Here is a 19771-nt window from a genome sequence, read left to right on the forward strand (position 1 = left end):
GATTTACGGATATGATAAGAAACTAGTTTCAACAAAACCTAACCAATTATACTTGTATCAAATACGCGTAAATTTTCTTTCCATCACATTATGACGACATAGCCAGTGCCGTAGCGAGGGGGGGGGGCAGGTTGGGGCACGTGCCCAGGGCGCCACCTTTAGGGGGCGCCGATTCAGCATCAAATTTTTCGCGCGCTTCTCGCGCATTTCGGCACAAAATCATTTGAAAGATCAAATTAAGACCGATATTCAACTTCATTATAACTAAAATTAATTAGTGTTAGGCCTATTTGTGCAAATTTTCGCACGCTCCGCGCGCAATTGTTTCAAGGATCGGGGGGCGTCATTATGTATCCTTAGCCCTGTGCGCCACAAGCCCTAGCTACGCTACTGGTCATAGCAGTGGCGTAAGATCAAACGACACACTTAGGGGGCGCCAAATTGACCAATTCAATATCGATTCTGCCCCCCTCCAAGCGATGAAAGCACAAAATCAATTGAAAGAACATTTTAAGACCAGTATTCAACTTCTAGTAACCAAAATTAATTAGTGGTAGGCCTTATTTGTCCAAAATTGCGAGCGCTCCGCGCGCATTTGTTTCAAGAATTGGAGGCGCCCCATTATGTATCCTTAGCTCTGGGGTTGGGGGGTAGGGACGCCAATTTTGTTTCTTGCCCCCGGGCGCTACCAACCTTAGTTACGCCACTGGGTCATAGCTATATATTAGTACCAAATATAACGGTATATGACGTTTATAATTGATAATTAGGGGGTGCAACAACCCCCACACCCCTTCGTAGTCCGTGTTGCAAAATATGGCTCAGTAGTTCTAGGGTTAAAGGTCCATTAGTGATCCCAGTGCAAGTGTTAACAATTAAAATTGTTTATTAATTACTTAAAGTGAAGGATAAGTCATAGAATTGTCAATTGGTATTTTTGAAATGACAAATTTGGCAAAAAAACAGGAGAACAGCAGTATTGATGAAATTGAAGCCCGTTTAAATACATGTAGCAAGTTTGTCTCAAATATACAGCTTTCGGCTGAACCACAGCAGGCTATGTTAGCACATCTATGACAATGACAAAGATACCAAAATCTGAATTTTGATGAATTTTACGATCGTCCGAATGAACAAATCCCTGAATGGGCCTTTAACATTTTTAATAATTATTTCATGTTTAAGCGCAAGCAACGAGATGTATTTTATTTAAAACACTGAATCAACACTTCTAAATTTAGGATTAAAATAATTGTAATAATAATATTAATAATCTTATTTTAGCAGAGCTTCGGGGGTTCCATTTTAATTTAGAGCAGTAGGATACTCCCTGCTCGTGCTGTAGGATATAGCTTACAATCTGGATTTTCGCCCTCATAAAAAATCATACTATTGTGAATCTCGTCGCATGGCTTATTACATCGTAAAGAGGGCACAATATCAAAATTTCTATGGACTATGGGTACTGAAGTAACAAATAAATAACCAGATGGATCCGAGACTGTGAGACAATCTAGATTTGAACACGATATCTGTAATATAATACAAAATTTTTAATAATTGTTCAAAAACATTAGACGATTAGAGAAAACTTGTCTTCAAGTAGGGCCAAGTTTCAAATAGGATTCCAGCTGCATTTTTTTTTCAGTCTCGAAGTTCCGCAAGCAAACGTTCTAACGTCCTTCGGGCCAGAGGTGAAATACGTTAATTTTAATGTACATGTTTTGATATTTAAAATTATTATCATTATTAATGGCATCAGGGATCAGAGTATAGGAACGTGGGTATGCTTTAACATTTCTAATAATAATATCTCTCTAAGCGTAATGTATTCTATTGCTTTAATCACTGAAGCAATGATACCCAATTGGCATCCCATATCTCATACATTATCTCCGTATGATACCCAATTGACATTTTCTACCTCATACATTATCTCTGTATGATACCCAATTGGCATCCCATACCTCATACATTATCTCTGTATGATACCCAATTGACATCCCCTACCTCATACATTATCTATGTATGATACTCAATTGACATCCCATACCTCATACATTATCTCTGTATGATACCCAATTGGCATCCCCTACCTCATACATTATCTATGTATAATACCCAATTGGCATCCCCTACCTCATACATTATCTATGTATGATACCCAATTGACATCCCATACCTCATACATTATCTCTGTATGATACCCAATTGACATCCCCTACCTCATACATTATTACTGTATGATACCCAATTGGCATCCCCTACCTCATACATTATCTCTGTATGATACCCAATTGGCATCCCCTACCTCATACATTATCACTGTATGATACCCAATTGGCATTCCCTACCTCATACATTATCTCTGTATGGTATTTTTGGCATCCCTTATCTCATATCGTCGGCAGAGTGCTACACTATCGTAAGTGCATTTTGGACAATTTTACAGGAGGAGCATTTTTGTGTTTTGCGTAGCCGTTTGTTTCCATGTAGCCATAAAATTACATGGGAATGCAAAGCAATTTAATTTTAATAATATAAACTATATAAATAGTGTTAAAGTTAATAAATCGATGAATTATTTACTGATTTAGATGTCGTAAGTGCCACATACGATAGTGTTGCACTCAAATAGTAATTAGTGTGGAGTGCAACACTATCGTATGTGCCACATACGATAGTGTTGCACTCAAATTAGAATTGAATGTAGAGTGCAACACTATCGTATGTGCCACATACGATAGTGTAGCATTAAGTGCTAAATTAGATATGCGTAATATCGTCTCAAATTTCCAATATATGCCATTTTATGTTAATTAACAACTGTTAATTTATTTCGGCACATAATATTTACAATAGCAAGACACCTTTTGCCCTAATGTTATTTCTCAAGATTTATTACTGAATCTAAGAATAGAAACACCGGATTTGTCGTCTCTATTACCAGTCATGGGAGCTATGAACTTAGCCAGCTTGGTGACAACGCATACAGCCGTCAGCGTTACAGCCAGTGATGTGTTAGAGACTGTTTTGCACTTACGATGGTGTAGCATTCCGTGATTTTGTTGTTTAGGCCCAATAAAGTAGCGTATGTGGCACATACGATGGTCTTGCAGCAAATGAAAAACAAAATTAGCGTGCAAGACTATCGTAAGTGGCACATACGATAGTCTTGCATGCATTTATTAAAATTGCATTGCACTTACGATATTTTATTTTATTAATTAAAAAATAATTAAGCAGTTTTGAAACTTAAAACCTGGTTTAAAATGTGTGTTTTTATATGGCCTTCCATAATTCGTCAAAATCTCATTTTGGCCAAAAATGTCACTTACGATAGTGTAGCACTCTGCCGACGATATAATATCTCTTATTATTCGAAATCCCAAGAAGGTACAATCTATAACCCCTTCGAGTGGCGTCAACTGCAAGAGAAAAAAGGGGGTGACACTCCTCATAAAACCTGGGTCAATATTTATATTGTGGGTCCTTTTCATATCTTGGAATGCCAAGAAGGTATGACCCCCTCCCTCCCAAGACTCTAATAAAAATAATTTCACCACCCGGGTACCAGTGGTATACCACACAAGATACTGCCGAAGACATAGGGATCAGCTATGTTTTTTCTTTCATATGACACCACTCGGAGGGTCATACTCTTTTGGCATTTTGATTAACGACCCAATATATGATGCGTGTCACCCCCGGGCGGAGATAAGTTTAAACTATATTCTTTTTTTTTCTCTCTCTTTCATTTGACACCACTCGGGGGGCACACCTTGAGATTTCGAGATATGTCTATTTAGCGTGTGAGCCTGATCCCCTCAGATGGGTTGTTTGGTACCAGTACGGGGCGGGCAAAGCTGCACTGCTACCAGAGATAGTTGACATCATGGGCTATACACAAAAATGCATGATAGCAATTGAACCGGATTTGGCGGGAAAAAGTCATCGAACTTTACACAAGGTCAAATTTCAAAGTTGCTCAACTTGTGTTAAAAACAATTCCAATTCCAAAATGTGAATATTGACCCGGGTCTTATAATGAGTGTCGACCCCAGGTGGGGGAAGTATTTGTATTATATTCTTTACTTTTTTCTCTTTCAATTGACTCCACTCCGGGGTCATACATTATTGGCATTTCGAAATATGAAAAGGACCCATGATAAGAATATTGACATGAATATTGACCCGATGAGTGTCGCCCCCAGTGAGGAAATTATTATTAATATTTTTTTTTCTCTTTCATTTGACACCTTCTTGGCATATTGAGATATGAAAAGGACCCATATGAATATTCCACACCCGGGTTTTATAATGAGCGTCACCCCCGGGTGTGGATTTTTTTCTGTATTCTTTACTTTTTCTCTTTCTTTTGACACCACTCAGGGGGTCATACCTTTTGGCATTTTGAGATATGAAAAGGACCCAAAATATGAATATTGACCCAGGTCTTATGACGAGTGTCACCCTGGATGAGGAAATATTTTTATTATATTCTTTACTTTTTTCTCTTTCACTCGGGGGGTCATACCTTCTTGTCATTTCGAGATATGAAAAGGACCCATAATATGAATATTGACCCCATGAGGAGTGTCACCCTCGGTGAGGAAATTATTTTTATTATATTCTTGGCATTTGGAGACATGAAAAGGACCTATATGAATATTAGACCCGGGTCTTATAATGAGTGTCACCCCCGGGTGAGGAAATATTTGTTTTATATTCTTCACTTTTTATTTCATTTGACACCACTCGGGAGTCGTACATTCTTGGCATTTCGAGATATGTAAAGAACCCATATGACTATTGACCCGATGAGGAGTGTCACCCCCGGTGAGGAATTATTTTTAAGTAAGGTAAAGGTAAAGGAGACGATCCTGTATAAACAATGATCGGAGTGCCCATCTCTCTTTCATTGGCGATTGGGCCAGACTCCTCCATGTAATGTTGCTATGGGGGATCGCTACACCTCCTCCACAGCCGTTACCTTCCCAGCATTTAAGAATGCCGGTACTCATTTATACACCTGGATGGAGAGGAGTAATCGAGATAGAGCACAACACGATGGCGTCGCCGGGGATCGAACCCGCAACCTTCCGATTATGAGTCGGAGCCCGTTCCGCTCGGCCACCGTACTCTCACAATATTTATATATTATATTTGTTTTCTCTTTCATTTGACACCACTCGGAAGTCATACCTTCTTGGCATTTCGAGATATGAAAAGGACCCATATGAATATTGGACCCGGGTCTTATATTGAGTGTCACCCCCGGTGTGGAATCTTTTTATTATATTCTTTACTTTTTTCTCTTTCATTTGACACCACTCGGAAGTCATACCTTCTTGGCATTTCGAGATATGAAAAGGACCCATATGAATACCGGACCCGGGTCTGTGGTATATTTTTTAGTATATTCTCTATTTTTCTCTCTTTTATTTGTCACCACTCGGCATTTCGAGATACATGTATGTCCATTTTAGACCAAACGGTTGCTGAGTAAGTAAGGAAAACTGACCCTGTAGAAGGGTTGATATTTTGACCCGATCGTTTTAAGTATGTTGGCTGAGACTATTAGCTACTATATATTTCATGATCAGCGAAAATGGGGTTTTATACTAGTGCCTATCTAAAACCACAACAATTGGTAGCTATTGCTGCGTAACGTTCATCTCCAAATTTGATGAAATTTAATAGATTCTGAATTGCTTTCGATTTAATTTGATAAATATATTTCTGTACTCACTTGCTTACTTACTTGCTTATGTCGACTTGTCTAGTCGGACTCCGCTGATGGCTCTCCACACAACTCTGTTCTGCATGCAGTTCCTAATGTCTTGTTTCTCTAGTCCAGTATCCTCGATTAGTTGCTTGATGTAGTCCTTCCGTGGTTGACCCTTGATCTTTTACCATGCGTAGGCTGCCACAGCAAAACTCTGGAAGCTGCCTCTGTTTCACTCCTGGCACAGTGTCCAGCAAATCTCAGCCTTTTTGTTTTCAGCCTTTCGGAGATTGGGGAGAGATTGCCGTACAGCTCCTTATTGGTGGTGTGCGACTGCCAGGCAACATTAAGTGCTTTTCTCAGTAGTCTTGTGTAACAACCATCAAGCGCCTTCTTAAACTTTGATGTAATTGTCCAGGTTTCTGCACCATACATCAGAACTGATTCGACTGTGGTGGTGAAAAGCTTGGTTTTAAGATTTCTAGGCAGGCTGCTCTTCCATATCTTGTTCATGCTGTTGCAGGCCCTCCATGCCTGGGCTTTCCTAATGTTAAAATCCTTTTCACTGCTGCCAATCCAAGCCCCAAGGTATTTGAAATCGTCTACTACTTCAAGCTCGCTTCCATCCAGTGTTCGGATTGGGGATGCAGCCATATTACAAACCATTGCCTTGGTTTTCTTGGCGTTCATGCTGAGACCGATTGTTAGTGCTGCAGTCTCAACAAGATGGAGTAGCTCTTCGGCATCCCTGAGATTGTCGGCCAATAGTGCTATGTCGTCAGCGAAGTCGAGGTCTGCAATTGTTTGCGGGCCTATCCTCCGACTTTTCCTTGTTTTTAGCGTGAGCCCTAGACGATCTTCATTCCCATGTAGTGCTTTCCTGAGAGCGTAGTCGAGGACTGTTACAAATAGAAATGGTGCAAGTGTGCCCCCCTGCAGTACTCCAGCCTGAATTATGAAGTCGTCGGTGATTCCATCTGGTGTGGTAACATGGGCAACCGTGTTCTCATAGGTGCTTCCAATAGCCGCCACAAGTTTCTCTGGTACTCCATATGCTCTTAGGATGTCTAGCATTTTCCTTCGATGGATGGTGTCAAATGCCTTTTAAAATCGATGAAGACCAGTGCCGCTTGCAGATTGTTGTTGTTTATCTCTTCAATAATTCTTCTCAAGGCCAGTATTTGTGACACTGTTGACCTTCCAGGGCGGAAGCCATGTTGGTTCATTCGTAGTACAGGATCCAGGAAGGGACGAATTCTGTTGAGTAGTAGTCTGTTGTAGGTCTTTGCCACTATGGATGATAAACAGATGCCTCTGTAATTCCTTCCCTCTCTGAGATCACCGCTTTTTGGAATTGGGATGAGATTGAGTATTGACCACTGCTCAGGTTTCCTACCATTCATTAATGCCTCATTACAGAAATAGAGTATGATGTCATCAAGGTTGCATCTCTTTAGAACTTCTGGTGTGATTTCATCATCACCTGCACTTTTTCCCTCATTGATGACCTTCTTTGCTGCCTCGTACTCTTCCTGATCGAAAGCATCTGTTCGCATGTCAAATTCCCGATGCACCTGCTCTATCGGCTCATCCTCATTGGTGATGACTGGTGGATTCCCAAGTAGCTGCTGGAAATGGGAAAACCAAGAATGCAGTCTCTCACTCTCTGTGTCCCCTTTGATCTGACCTTTTTTGGCAGTTCTCCTTCCACTGATCTCATTTATCAGATCCCATGCAGCTTTGTGCTGGCAATTTTGATCTGCTTTCTCTACCTGGCTGATCTTTTGTTTCAGGATTTCTTGATCAATTTTGTCATATGTCTCTTTTAGGTGGTTCTTCCTTGCTTGTAGTTCTGATCTTGATACACTGGTGCATTCGTGGATATCCTTCACATATGCTTTGTGCACTTCATTCCGGGCACTCTCTGTTCCGGAATCAGTCCAGATTGTCCCCTTATGGCGTTTGGGGGCCTTTGGTATCAGTTCTTCTGTAACCTCCCTGTTTGCCTGTATGAAGCATTGATATGTGGATGTAGCATCTTCATCACCTTCACTTTCATGTTGCAGAGCACTGAATCTATTCCACACTTTAACAGCATACAGGTCTTGTAGTTGCGTGTCTTGTGCCAAAACCTTCGAGTTGTACCTGATCTTCCGTGGTGGTGTCTTGCCATTCGATCTTAAGCTGAGACGTACTTTTGCTGTAACAACACGGTGATCTGATCCGATGCTTGCAAAGGAGTTGTAGGTGCAACAATTGAGAAAGCTATTCCTCCACTTCCTGCGTACAAGGATGTAGTCAAATTGTGCCTTAAAACCAGATGGTAATGTGCATGTCCATAACCTGGATTTTTTCTTACAGAAGTTCACATTTGCTATTTCCAGTTCATTCTCTATTGTCAGTTTGTGCAGCAATTCTCCATTTCTCCAAGGGGAATTTGTAGTGCTCTTTGCCAACTCTTGCATTGAAGTCGCCCATTACCATAAGGAAGTTGTGAGCTGGAACTTGTTTGATGGACTTGTCCAGTAGCATATAGTGTTCTTCTGACTCTTTCTCATCAGACACATTAGTTGGGCAATATGTGACAATGATGGTGGTTTTGGGACTTCCTCCAAAGGTAGCACATATTATCCTTGGTGTTATGCATATACAGGAGAGAAGGGTCTTCTTTGCCTTGGCACTCATTAGAATTCCAACACCTCCAACCGCTATGCCTGCTCTATTTCTCCATGCTGATGATGATACTAGTTGATATCCATCAAAGAGGTCATGATGTCTGATTGGTTCATCAGGGTGGACTATTTTGTGTTCCTGTAATCCAATGATGTCTTGGTTGTAACGCTTAGCCAAGCCACATATTTCCTCTTGAAAGTAAATACTTCTTAGTGTTCTTGTATTCAAGGTGGATACAAACATTGATTGCTTACATCTTGGTAGGTTTTCTTTCCTTGTTCCTCCCCTCTCCGTGCACACCCGTCCGTGAGGCTTTAAGGTGCTCACATCATTAATATTAGTAGCTAATACAGATTCAGAACTTGGATTTAAGGTAGGGGCTTTAACCCTAGTGCGTTTAGTTGTAGCCATCATTTAAAGTCTTTCAATTGCTCCTATCAACAGTTGTCCAGTGGCCGTTGAGAATGTGCAGTGCACTGAATTCTTCATCCGCCCTTTGCTCTTGTCGCTAATGTCTCCAACCATAGCTCCAAGTATATAGCTCAGGTCTCAGGACTCCCTGATTTTGATCACTGGCTGCTGGTTGAACTCATCTCAGGCACTCTTTTGCCGTTTTGAGCCTGAATCTCTACTCCGCCTAAGATAGTGATCTATCTTAACTATTTGCCCATAGCTGGGGCAAGCGTTGGTGAGCACCAGAGCGTATCCACACGCCGGTGGGTCATGCATACTGCACCTCTAGGGCCGCTTGCTGCTCCGAGATCCCCTACATATCTGCCTGGAATCGCAAGATATCCAGTTACCGGTAGTGACCAACGGGGAGGTTATGTAGGAGTCTTGAATAAGGAGAGGCTGTGTACTGGCAGGAGAAGACTTACGCACACTGCTTCTCTTTTCACCTTTCTGTTAGCCAGCGGCAAGTTGGGTTGCTCAGCAGCATAGGAGTGTTTCAAGCAAGCAGTCTAGAAGTGAAGCTAGGAGAATGATAGGAGAATAGGAAGGGTAGGTATGAAGGATAGGGAAACAGCGGCTACAACTACATCTACAACTACAACTATGTGCACTAGACGCATCACTTAAACCTGTGACAATCTTGTCACCCACCACCAACAAAACTCACAAAACCTGTTAAAAGTGGGTGACCCGATTGATAGCCTCATGCCCTCATCCCCCTGTTACCCTATTAAAATGTCAAATTTTGGTATCAGGTGAAAGCTCATATTTTTCTCATTAACATACTGAAATAAGGCGTTCCAAATCGTTATATCTCCGAAGAAATCATCAAAACTGTCGAATTAGTCTCCACTGTGTATACAACAAACACAAAAACGTTTTTAAAACGTTTAAATAAGTTATATTTTGGCTTTTGGTTTAGGTAAAAACGTTTTAATAACATTAAAATGTCGGGTTATATAAAGGTCATGAAAACGTTTTAAAACGTTTTGTATGAAAACACACTACAACAATATTTCTAAAATGTTTTCAAAAATGTTATTGTAAACTATTTTTGCAAACATTTTTTGCCAAATATTTTGTCAACACTTAAATAACATTATGTTAAAATAATTGCCCCCAGCAAACACAGAAATGTTCTTAAAATGTTTTCTTCAAAACGTTTTAATAACATTTAAATGTCGAAAGGTCATAAAAACGTATTTAAAACGTTATTGCAAATATTTTGGGCAAACATTTTTCGCAAAATATTTTTTCAACCCAAAAATAACATTCTGTTTAGAATGTTTTGTATCAGGTTTTCAAAAAATGTTTTTGGAATGTTATTAAAACGTTTTTATACCCTTTATATAACCCGACATTTAAACGTTTTCTGTAAAACATTTTGTGTTTGCTGAGCAGTAGATTATCAAAAAATGTTTTTCAATGTTATGAAAACGTTTTATACCCTTAATATACGCTTTATATAACCCGACATTTAAACGTTTTCTGACAACATTTTATAACCTTTTGCGAATGATGTCGACAACGTTTTGTGTTTGCTGGGATAGTACCACGTTTAAAACTAATTCGACAGTTTTTTGATGGTATCTTCGGAAACCCACCGTTTTGGAACTCCTAATTTCAATATGTTAATGAGAAAAATGTGTTCTTTCATTTGATATCAATATATTACATGATCATTATGATTATCATTAATAAACATGATAAACGCTCTGTAGACTACCAGTATCACGCTGTATAAATGCACACACATAAAAACATAAACACATAAAAACAGTAATTAGTCACATTTACAAAGAAACATTGAAGTGTTCTTTTTGCTGAAATGCTTGAAACGGACGAGATTTTATGTTATAAGTAGGTTTTTAAGAATTCAATTTTCCAAATATATCGGGTCACCTTCCTTTAAGTCCAAGGATACAATAACACTTTTCTTTCATGATTTCTTTAAAATAAAAATAAATATTTTCCAATTCACAATAAGGCATGCAATTAAATAAGACGAAAACTACAAGTTCTTCGCTCCAACGAAATTATATTTATTTAAGTAGTAAACTTACAGACAGTAATTTTGATTTCAGCAAAGTATAAAGTGACGGTGATAAGGAAGACGTACAAGAAGCTGTCACTCTGCTAACTCCCAAATCAAAAGAGATTGCATTTGCACTATATATTATTTATTATACCTTAATTCACTACAATAATATTAATACATTACCAAATGTATCTGTACGGATGATATTGTGTCAGTAGCGTATCAGGCGAAGGGGGGGCAGAGTTTTAAGCAATGATTTATACATAGTGAAAACTGGTCCACGAGTGGCTTCAATTGGGCCAATTTACGGCTTTTTCAAACAAACCTTTTACACAATATGAGTTCCAAAATGGTCCACCAAATTGCAAAAGTTTCTCACTTCTCAGTTGTGAAGTTGATTAATTATACTTTACTTAATGAACATATGACATCACAAGTGCAGTTTAAGCAGTTCAGTTTTGCTGTTGCCCTGCAAGACTAACGCACGGTAAGTGGCACTTAACAATAGTCTTACATTCTGTACTCGTTTTAAGTTTCAGTGAAAGACAATCGTATGTGCAGTGGAAAATACTTTAGTAAGACTATTGTAAGTGCTACTTATGTTAGACTTGCAGACAAGAGCAAAACTAAACTGCTTAAACTGCACTTACGATAAGAGATTTAGCGCTTTTCACTGCTACTTAAATAAATTGATTACTGATCCAAATAGTTTTCATTTTGTAAAACACAAACTTGCTTCTCCTGTAAAAAGATGACAACTGCGCTTACACTATGATTGTCTTGCATTCTTACGACGATATGATTTCTCTCTTTTTTCTCTTTTTCAACATGTATAATATTAAAACGAATACAACAATTTTTTTAATATGTCTTACTAACACCGTGTATTATTTAAATTCGTTTTAGGCGACGAATAACAAACCCTGTTCTACGGGCTTCATTGCTACTCAAATTAAATGATTACTGATCCAAATAATTTTCATTTTGTAAAACATTATTGCTTCTCCTGTAAAAAAAAACTGAACATGCACTTTGATAGTCTTGCATTCTTCCGATGATATATAATTTCCCTCCTTTTTTCTCTTTTTCTATGCATAACATTATAAAGAATGTAAACACTTTTTTCTTTAAAATATAATATCTAGCACGATGCATTATTTAAATTCGTTTTAAAGGATCTGGAATGAGCGTTTGGGCGTTTCGACAGTATTTTTGTGGGACATGAGAGCACATCAGACATATTGAATTGCATTCTGAATACGAAGAATGTCTTTCTGATATCAAATAATTTTCATTTTTTGAAATTCACGGTATAATACAAATTTAATGACAAATTATTAAAAGTTGATATTTTTCACATTTTTGATATATAACCTCGAAGTAATTTTATAAATTTAATGATATATTCTTAAAGTGTATGTAGCTGGGAGGAAAAGCCGACGATCAATTGAAAATTTTGACCTTTCATATTTTTTCCCCAAAAAGACCTATTTTTTTTGGTGTTTTGGGGAAAAAATCCATATATTCAATACGAAAGGTCAAAATTTTTAATTGATCGTCGGATATTCATCCCACCTACATGAACTTTAAGTATATATCATCAGATTTATAATGTTTACTTCGAGTACTGTTAAATATCAAAAATATCAATTTTTAATGCTAATGATTTGCCATAAAATGTGTATTACATTGCGAATTTCAAAAAATCAAAATTATTTGATATCAGAAGGACATTCTTCGTATTCAGAATGCAATTCGATATGTCTGATGTGCTCTAATGTCCCACAATAAATACTGTCCAAACGTTCATGCCCCTTCCCTTAAGGCGACGAAAATAAATCGTGTTCTATTGGCGGACGAATCGGTCGATTGGAAGATGCTGTGTGAAAAACGGAAAGCTTGAATAAATTTTGCAAACATATTTTGAAAAATAAAATCGATCGGAACCGTAGAGCAGGGTTTGTTTTCGTCGCCTAAAGTAGTATTCTTTTTCACTTACACCATATTATCTATTATACGCTCGTACCCTTCACCATAATACCCTTAATGCATTACCAAGTGTATCTCTAACTAATCTCTACCTCCTGTCTTTAATTATATAACCTGAATCATATTTCTTTGTCCAAGTCCTTTAGCGAAAGTACAAATTTTATCGTCGGCAGAATGCAACCCTATTGTAAGTAAGAGTTTTGGCAAAATTTAGATTTTGATGTATGTTGAAAGGGCAAATGAAAGCCTGCGAAGTTGGTCAATAATGCTTTACTTAATGAAATATGACATCGCAAGTGCAAGCTGTTCAGTTTTGCTGTTGCCCTGCAAGACTAACGCAAGGTAGACTACAATAAAAGACTACAATAGTCTTCTATTATGCACTAGTTTTAAGTTTAAGTAAGACAATTGTAAGTGCAGTGGAAAATAAATTAGTTTAGAATGTAAGACTAACGTAAATGACACTTAATTTAGACTTGCAGGCAAGAGCAAAACTGAACTGCTTAAATTACGATAAGGGATTTAGCACTGTTGGTTGCTACTCAGTTGTATCAAAACTGATGGAATACCGATTATTCTGATAATTTTAATGTATTGGTTATTATTACGATACATTTGATATAATGATATCATGTTAATTGCTACTACTTAATTAGTATAATTTAAGATATCTTAACATACAGGCTGAGTCAAAAAGAAGTAAACTCATGTTTGAGGGGCTGCAAGGAATCTGCTAAAAATAAAAACACCACTGGAAAGAGCAAATTCTGCACGTCTAAATAAATAAAAGAATTGTTGCAATTGCTTACAGCAAGCTAAAGTTATACTCATTTGAATACAACCAACCATTTTTGTAGCTGCACACGGCTGATTGATTTTCATCCATTTCAATTTCGACGAAAGTGCTAACAGGATTTATTGTTGAAAAGACAACTTTTGCTTTTAATTAATATTCAACAAAGTCCATGACGGTACGATAGTGTGTAGGGATACCAATTCAAGTCTTTACGAACGATCCGGCAGAGGCTTGATTGGGGAATGTTGGGCCGGGATGTTGGGTAAAGGATTGAGCTGATCTTTGGTCTTGCTGTAACGCATGTCTAACTCTAGCAATGTTCACTTGTTATCTAGCAGTTCGTGGTCTGCCTGAAGCTTCTGGCTATCTGTTCCGTAGTGTCCCATGCACATTGAGCTTGTTCACATTCTTATATACTGCTCCCTTACATAAAACCCGGTTAGCTGTAGGAAATTGGAGACGAAAAGGACGCTGAACTACTCAGTGGGACTCTTAGTTTCATGATACTTCGTCGCCGTGCGGTAAATTGTGGTGCCATGTTGTCATTTGGCCCGTTTTATTATAATGTAGTGCAATGAGGTAAAATTCATATTGAAAATAGCCCTTTAACATGTAGATATTATTGATCGAAACCAGACCTGCCACAAAACTTTATTTGCATTGAATATCGCGCCTCACCAATTAATATAATAGGTAGACTACTTGGGAAGTGAAACCGTGTGCAGCTACAAAAATGGGTGGTTGTATTCAAATGAGTATAACTTGAGTTTGCTGTGAGCAATTGCAACAATTCCTTCTTTTATTTAGACGTGTAGAATTTGCTCTTTCCAGTGGTATTTTCATTTTTAGCAGATTCCTTTCAGATCTTGAGTTACAGCCCCTCAAACATGAGTTTACTTCTTTTTGACTCAGCCTGTAGGTCTACACAGTGAGACTAAGCTAAGTTTCACCACAAACATTGTGTTAAGTTGAAAATGCAATTGCAATTGAGCCGTATTGTAACATTTCCATAAGAATTAGAATTGCTTATTCTTTTTCACAAAATGTTAGTTTTCACTGTTATAGATGTCCTCTTTTATTTTTTGCCAAACAGATGAGGCAATCGCTATTTAATACCAGTGCATTATGTCGTCAATGCGAACCACTCCGTCAACATGATTCGGGTCGGTTCTTTTGATAATATTATGACTGTCCCACACGCGTACTTATTTCTGCAACCATTATGGGCCGCAAAACGCTAGCCCTAACCTGACACTAACCTTAAGGGTTAAGTGCCCAATATGGTTGCAGCGGCCCATTGGTGGCGAAAAGAAATTAAGCGTCCCGCACGTACGTACACTCATAGAAATTGTTCGTTGGCATTACTCAGTAAGTTGATGTAAGTCGTTGCGTCAACTTTCCGAGTAATGCCAACGCGTACAATTTCGAGTAACGCTGACTATACTGCAGTTACTGTCCGTTTTCCTATACACAATACACAGTGCTCTTACCATTGACGCGTGACCCATACGTTAGAAGTATGGGGATTTGCCTAGTTAACGTCGCTGTGTGAAAAATAACCGGCCAATATTAAAAGTACTCTTCTAAAATTCTAGAAAATATAGTTTTGTAACATGTCCTAAATTTCTAGCCAATTTAGATGTTTGGAAATATGCGTACTTTGGTGTTGTAGTGTGTGGTACAGGTAATAGTACATTGCCTAGTTAACGTCGCTGTGTGAAAAATAACCGGCCAATATTAAAAGTACTCTTCTAAAATTCTAGAAAATATAGTTTTGTAACATGTCCTAAATTTTTAGCTAATTTAGATGTTTGGAAATATTCGTACTTTGGTGTTTTAGGAAGGATATGTAAACGACAGATAACACCAAAAAATATGAAGAAATTATTTCCAAACCGTGTTAAGTCAACAATCATTATGTTGCTCATTTTCAAGAATGCTGGTTAACAAAAAGCAGACCATTGTCTCATTTCGTGAACAAATGTCCACATACCATTGTTTCCTTGCGTTTCCTTTATAATCGGTTACCCAACTGAAGCTATAAATACTAGCTCATTGCGATACCGCACATATAAAACAGACACATGTGCACAACCAGAGAAGATCTGATTTAATCAGTTGAGCTGTTTTCAATGAGTATTATCTTGGTTTAATAGCTTTTAATGGGGTTTAAGTCCTGCAAAGGTCGCGGTGAATTCTACTGTAGACATGACTGCATCATGCTCGATATCATTATGTTGGTCGCACTCATTTGCACTTACTTTATTGAGTTGTTACAACTCAGAAAATGAAACCAGGTTAGCATAATTTTCTAGAGGTGTGCTATAGTATACAAAATTTTGCACTGATTACAAAAATAAATATTTGAATACTGCTAATTGTGCAGAAAATGATCCAATTACGTGAATTAAGTAACAAAGTACCAAATTGGAATAACTCAAAACAATAAGTAAAACAATTGTAGCTCAACACCGAAAATCTCGTAAGTACCAGTAACTTAATATGAACGAGTTACACCAACTTACATGTTGAGTTACAATAACGCAACTAATTGGTTCTTTGAACCTTGTTTATTTTCTAAGTGCCCTGAACTTGAATTCAGAAGTTGGCATTACTTATAAAGTTGACGCAACGACTTACATCAACTTATTAAGTAATGCCAACAAAGTTGATTAGTTGACGTAACTTTTGAGCTTTTTCAGCATTTTTTAAGTTCGGATAACTAAAATGAATTTTGTTTTGGCAACTTTTACACTATTTTTTAGTTGTCCAAACTTACTCCTTTTGAATTGCGCCAACAAGGCGAACAAGTCATTTCTATGAGTGTACATAATAATTAAACACCTTGTTCAATTGTCTTATACAAAATCTCGGATTTTTACAAAACTACACCACCTAAAGTCTTTTTCAGGGCTATCTTTATTCAGGGTTAGTTTATTGAAGCACGCATTTAGTTTGCTGAAGTACGTTACAATCGTGTAAAAACAGAATTTTGAAAAATATTGAGGGCGTCCTCCTCAGCAAAACCGCTCCTTCGTACAGCATGTATTTTGTGCAATTTTGTAAATTCATGTCGCACACCGCCTGCAATATGGCTTTAACTGGTGCTATATTTACATAGCAGCTATTGAATCAACATGTTACACATTGTATTTGTAAAAGTTATGATTTTTTTCACATTACTACTACCGGTACTTGATTACATTCTCAATATAGGCAGGCCTGCAATGCAACTTCACCCATGGGAATGTTTAACTGATTCTGACACCAGAAAATGTGGTATAATTATTATCGGGACTACTAAAAATTTCTGTTCCTCCGCATCTCAACCATACTTTGTCGCCTGCAACAAGCTCCAACACAGCTGTATTACTGCATGTGTCACGATCTTCCTGATTGCCACCCTGATACACGCTATTGATGTAAGTTTCATTCTTCATTAGTTTAATGGTCGCCTCGGCAGGATCCCCTTTTACCACAGTCATAATAGTGTAGGTAAACAGATAGATGCCTGTAGACGGACAGGTGTATCGTCCTAATTGGGCGTCAAATCCATCTCCAACATTGGTGAATACTACTTCAAAAGGCAAAGCGACACCAAATGAGGGTGGTTTGAAGGTGGTTTTTCTTGCAGCCGAAAATGCCATGTTTTCAGTACGCTGGTGCTGCTGTAATAAATCAAAGGACTGATTATAACATTATTATTATTACACAGCCGTGACGTTCTTACAGGTTCTTACACAGCCGTGACGTTAGTCACGGCTGTGTCTTTTTTCTTACAGGTTCTTTCTTCTTCTTCTTCTTCTTCTTCTGTCAATTTTTACATTGCTCTAGCACTCACATGCTTACATTGATTTTGACCTAACTTAGTCACAATGATCATTCACCGTGCCCCTACAAGTTACATGAAGCTCATGGGGTCAAAGGTCACGCAGAGGTCATAGGGGTCAAAAACGTGATTTCAACTAAAAATGCATCTTCTCCCACAACTTACGTAGGACAGCAACGCCACTAGCACACATGCATTGATATTACCCAGTGTCTATGTGGTGTACACAGATTTGGGGTCAAAGGTCATTAAGGGGTCACTTCCGGTATAAAACGAAATACCTTCAAAAATTTTTATTAGCTAAACAAACTATAGGGCAGTAACGGTATGTTCACATCTGAGTTGCAGTTACCTAGTGTATATGTGATTTTTTTTTTTTTATGGGTCAAAGGTCATTAAGGGGTCACTTCCGGTATAAAACGAAATAACCTTTAAAATGCATCTTCTCCCACAAATTACGTAGGACAGTGACGCCACTTGCACACATGTATTGTAATTACCTAGTGTCTATAGGGTGTACACAGATTTGGGGTCAAAGGTCATTAAGGGGTCACTTCCGGTATAAAACGAAATATTTTTAAAAATTTTTATTAGCTAAGAAAAACGTAGGACAGTAACGGTATATGCACACATAAATTCTGGTTGCCCAGTGTATATGTGGTATTTTTTAATTTGGGGTCAAAGGTCATTAAGGGGTCACTTCCGGTATAAAACGAAATACTTATAAAATGCATCTTCTTCCACAAATTACGTAGGACAGTGATACGACTTGCACACATGCATTGGTGTTACCCAGTGTATATGGGGTGTACACAGATTTGGGGTCAAAGGTCATTAAGGGGTCACTTCCGGTATAAAACGAAATATCTTCTAAAAATTTGTATTAGCTAAGAAAAACGTAGGACAGTAACGGTATATGCACTCATAAATTGTGGTTACCCAGTGTGTATGTGGTATTTTTTAATTTGGGGTCAAAGGTCATTAAGGGGTCACTTCCGGTATAAAACGAAATACTTATAAAATGCATCTTCTTCCACAAATTACGTAGGACAGTGATACCACTTGCACACATGCATTGGTGTTACCCAGTGTATATGGGGTGTACACAGATTTGGGGTCAAAGGACATTAAGGGGTCACTTCCGGTATAAAACGAAACACCTTCAAAAAAATTTTATTAGCTAAGAAAAACAAAGGTCAGTAACGGTATGTTCATATATGAATTGTGGTTACCCAGTGTATATGTGGTATTTTTTTATTTTGGGTCAAAGGTCATCAAGGGGTCACTTCCGGTCTGAGACGAAAAACCTTCAAAATGCCCCTACTGCCACAAGTAACATGGCATAGTGATGCCACATGCAAATGTACATTGACACTAGCCAATGTCTATGGGACTTTCATATATTTTGGGGTCAAAGGTCAATAAGGGGTCACAGCACGGCTGTGTTCGTGGTCTTAGACCACAGCTAAGTCTAGTTTCTTCTTCTTCTGTCAACCTTTACATTGGCTCTAGCACTCACATGCTTACATCAATTTTGACCTAACTTGGTCACAATGATCATTGACCGTGCCCCTACTTGTCACATGAAACTCGTGGGGTCAAAGGTCACGCAGGGGTCACAGGGGTCAAAAACGTGATTTCAACTAAAATGCATCTTCTCCCACAACTTCCGTAGGACAGCGACCCCGCTTGCACACATGCATTGTTATTACCCAGTGTCTATGTGGTGTACACAGATTTGGGGTCAAAGGTCATTAAGGGTCACTTCCGGTATAAAACGAAAAACCTTCAAAATTTGTATTAGCTAAGTAAAACATAGCACAGTAACGGTATGTTCACATATGATCTGCAGTCACCCAATGTATATGTGGTATTTTTTTTACTTGGGGTCAAAGCTCATTAAGGGGTCACTTCCGGTATAAAAAGAAATACTTTTAAAATGCATCTTCTTCCACAAATTATGTGGGACAGAGACGCCACTTGCACACATGTATTGTTATTACCCAGTGTCTATGGGGTGTACACAGATTTGGGGTCAAAGGTCATTAAGGGGTCACTTCCGGTAAAAAACGAAATATTAAAAAAAAAATTTATAAGCTAAGTAAAACATGGGACAGTAACGGTATGTTCACACGTGATCTGCAGTCACCCAATGTATATGTGGTATTTTTTATTTGGGGTCAAATCTCATTAAGGGTCACTTCCGGTATAAAACGAAATACCTTTAAAATGCATCTTCTTCCACAGATTCTGTAGGACAGTGAC

General features: G+C 38.2%; 2 protein-coding genes across 2 annotated transcripts; both read right to left on the reverse strand.

Annotated features, from left to right (window-relative positions):
• Positions 1 to 1513: 1513 nt before the first annotated feature.
• LOC140140147 (uncharacterized) lies at positions 1514 to 8812 on the reverse strand. The gene is made up of 4 exons (XM_072162007.1): positions 8210 to 8812; positions 6926 to 8037; positions 6162 to 6806; positions 1514 to 1532 (listed from the first exon to the last, which is right to left on the reverse strand). The coding sequence occupies exons 1-4, from the start codon at positions 8810 to 8812 to the stop codon at positions 1514 to 1516; spliced, it is 2379 nt and encodes a 792-aa protein (XP_072018108.1).
• An 8116-nt stretch (positions 8813 to 16928) lies between these two features.
• On the reverse strand, positions 16929 to 17324 carry LOC140140156 (caprin-2-like). Its single transcript, XM_072162018.1, has one exon. The coding sequence runs from the start codon at positions 17322 to 17324 to the stop codon at positions 16929 to 16931; it is 396 nt and encodes a 131-aa protein (XP_072018119.1).
• Positions 17325 to 19771: the final 2447 nt, after the last annotated feature.

Source organism: Amphiura filiformis, chromosome 2 (assembly GCF_039555335.1).
Source record: "Amphiura filiformis chromosome 2, Afil_fr2py, whole genome shotgun sequence".
NCBI classification, from domain to species: Eukaryota; Metazoa; Echinodermata; class Ophiuroidea; order Amphilepidida; family Amphiuridae; genus Amphiura; species Amphiura filiformis.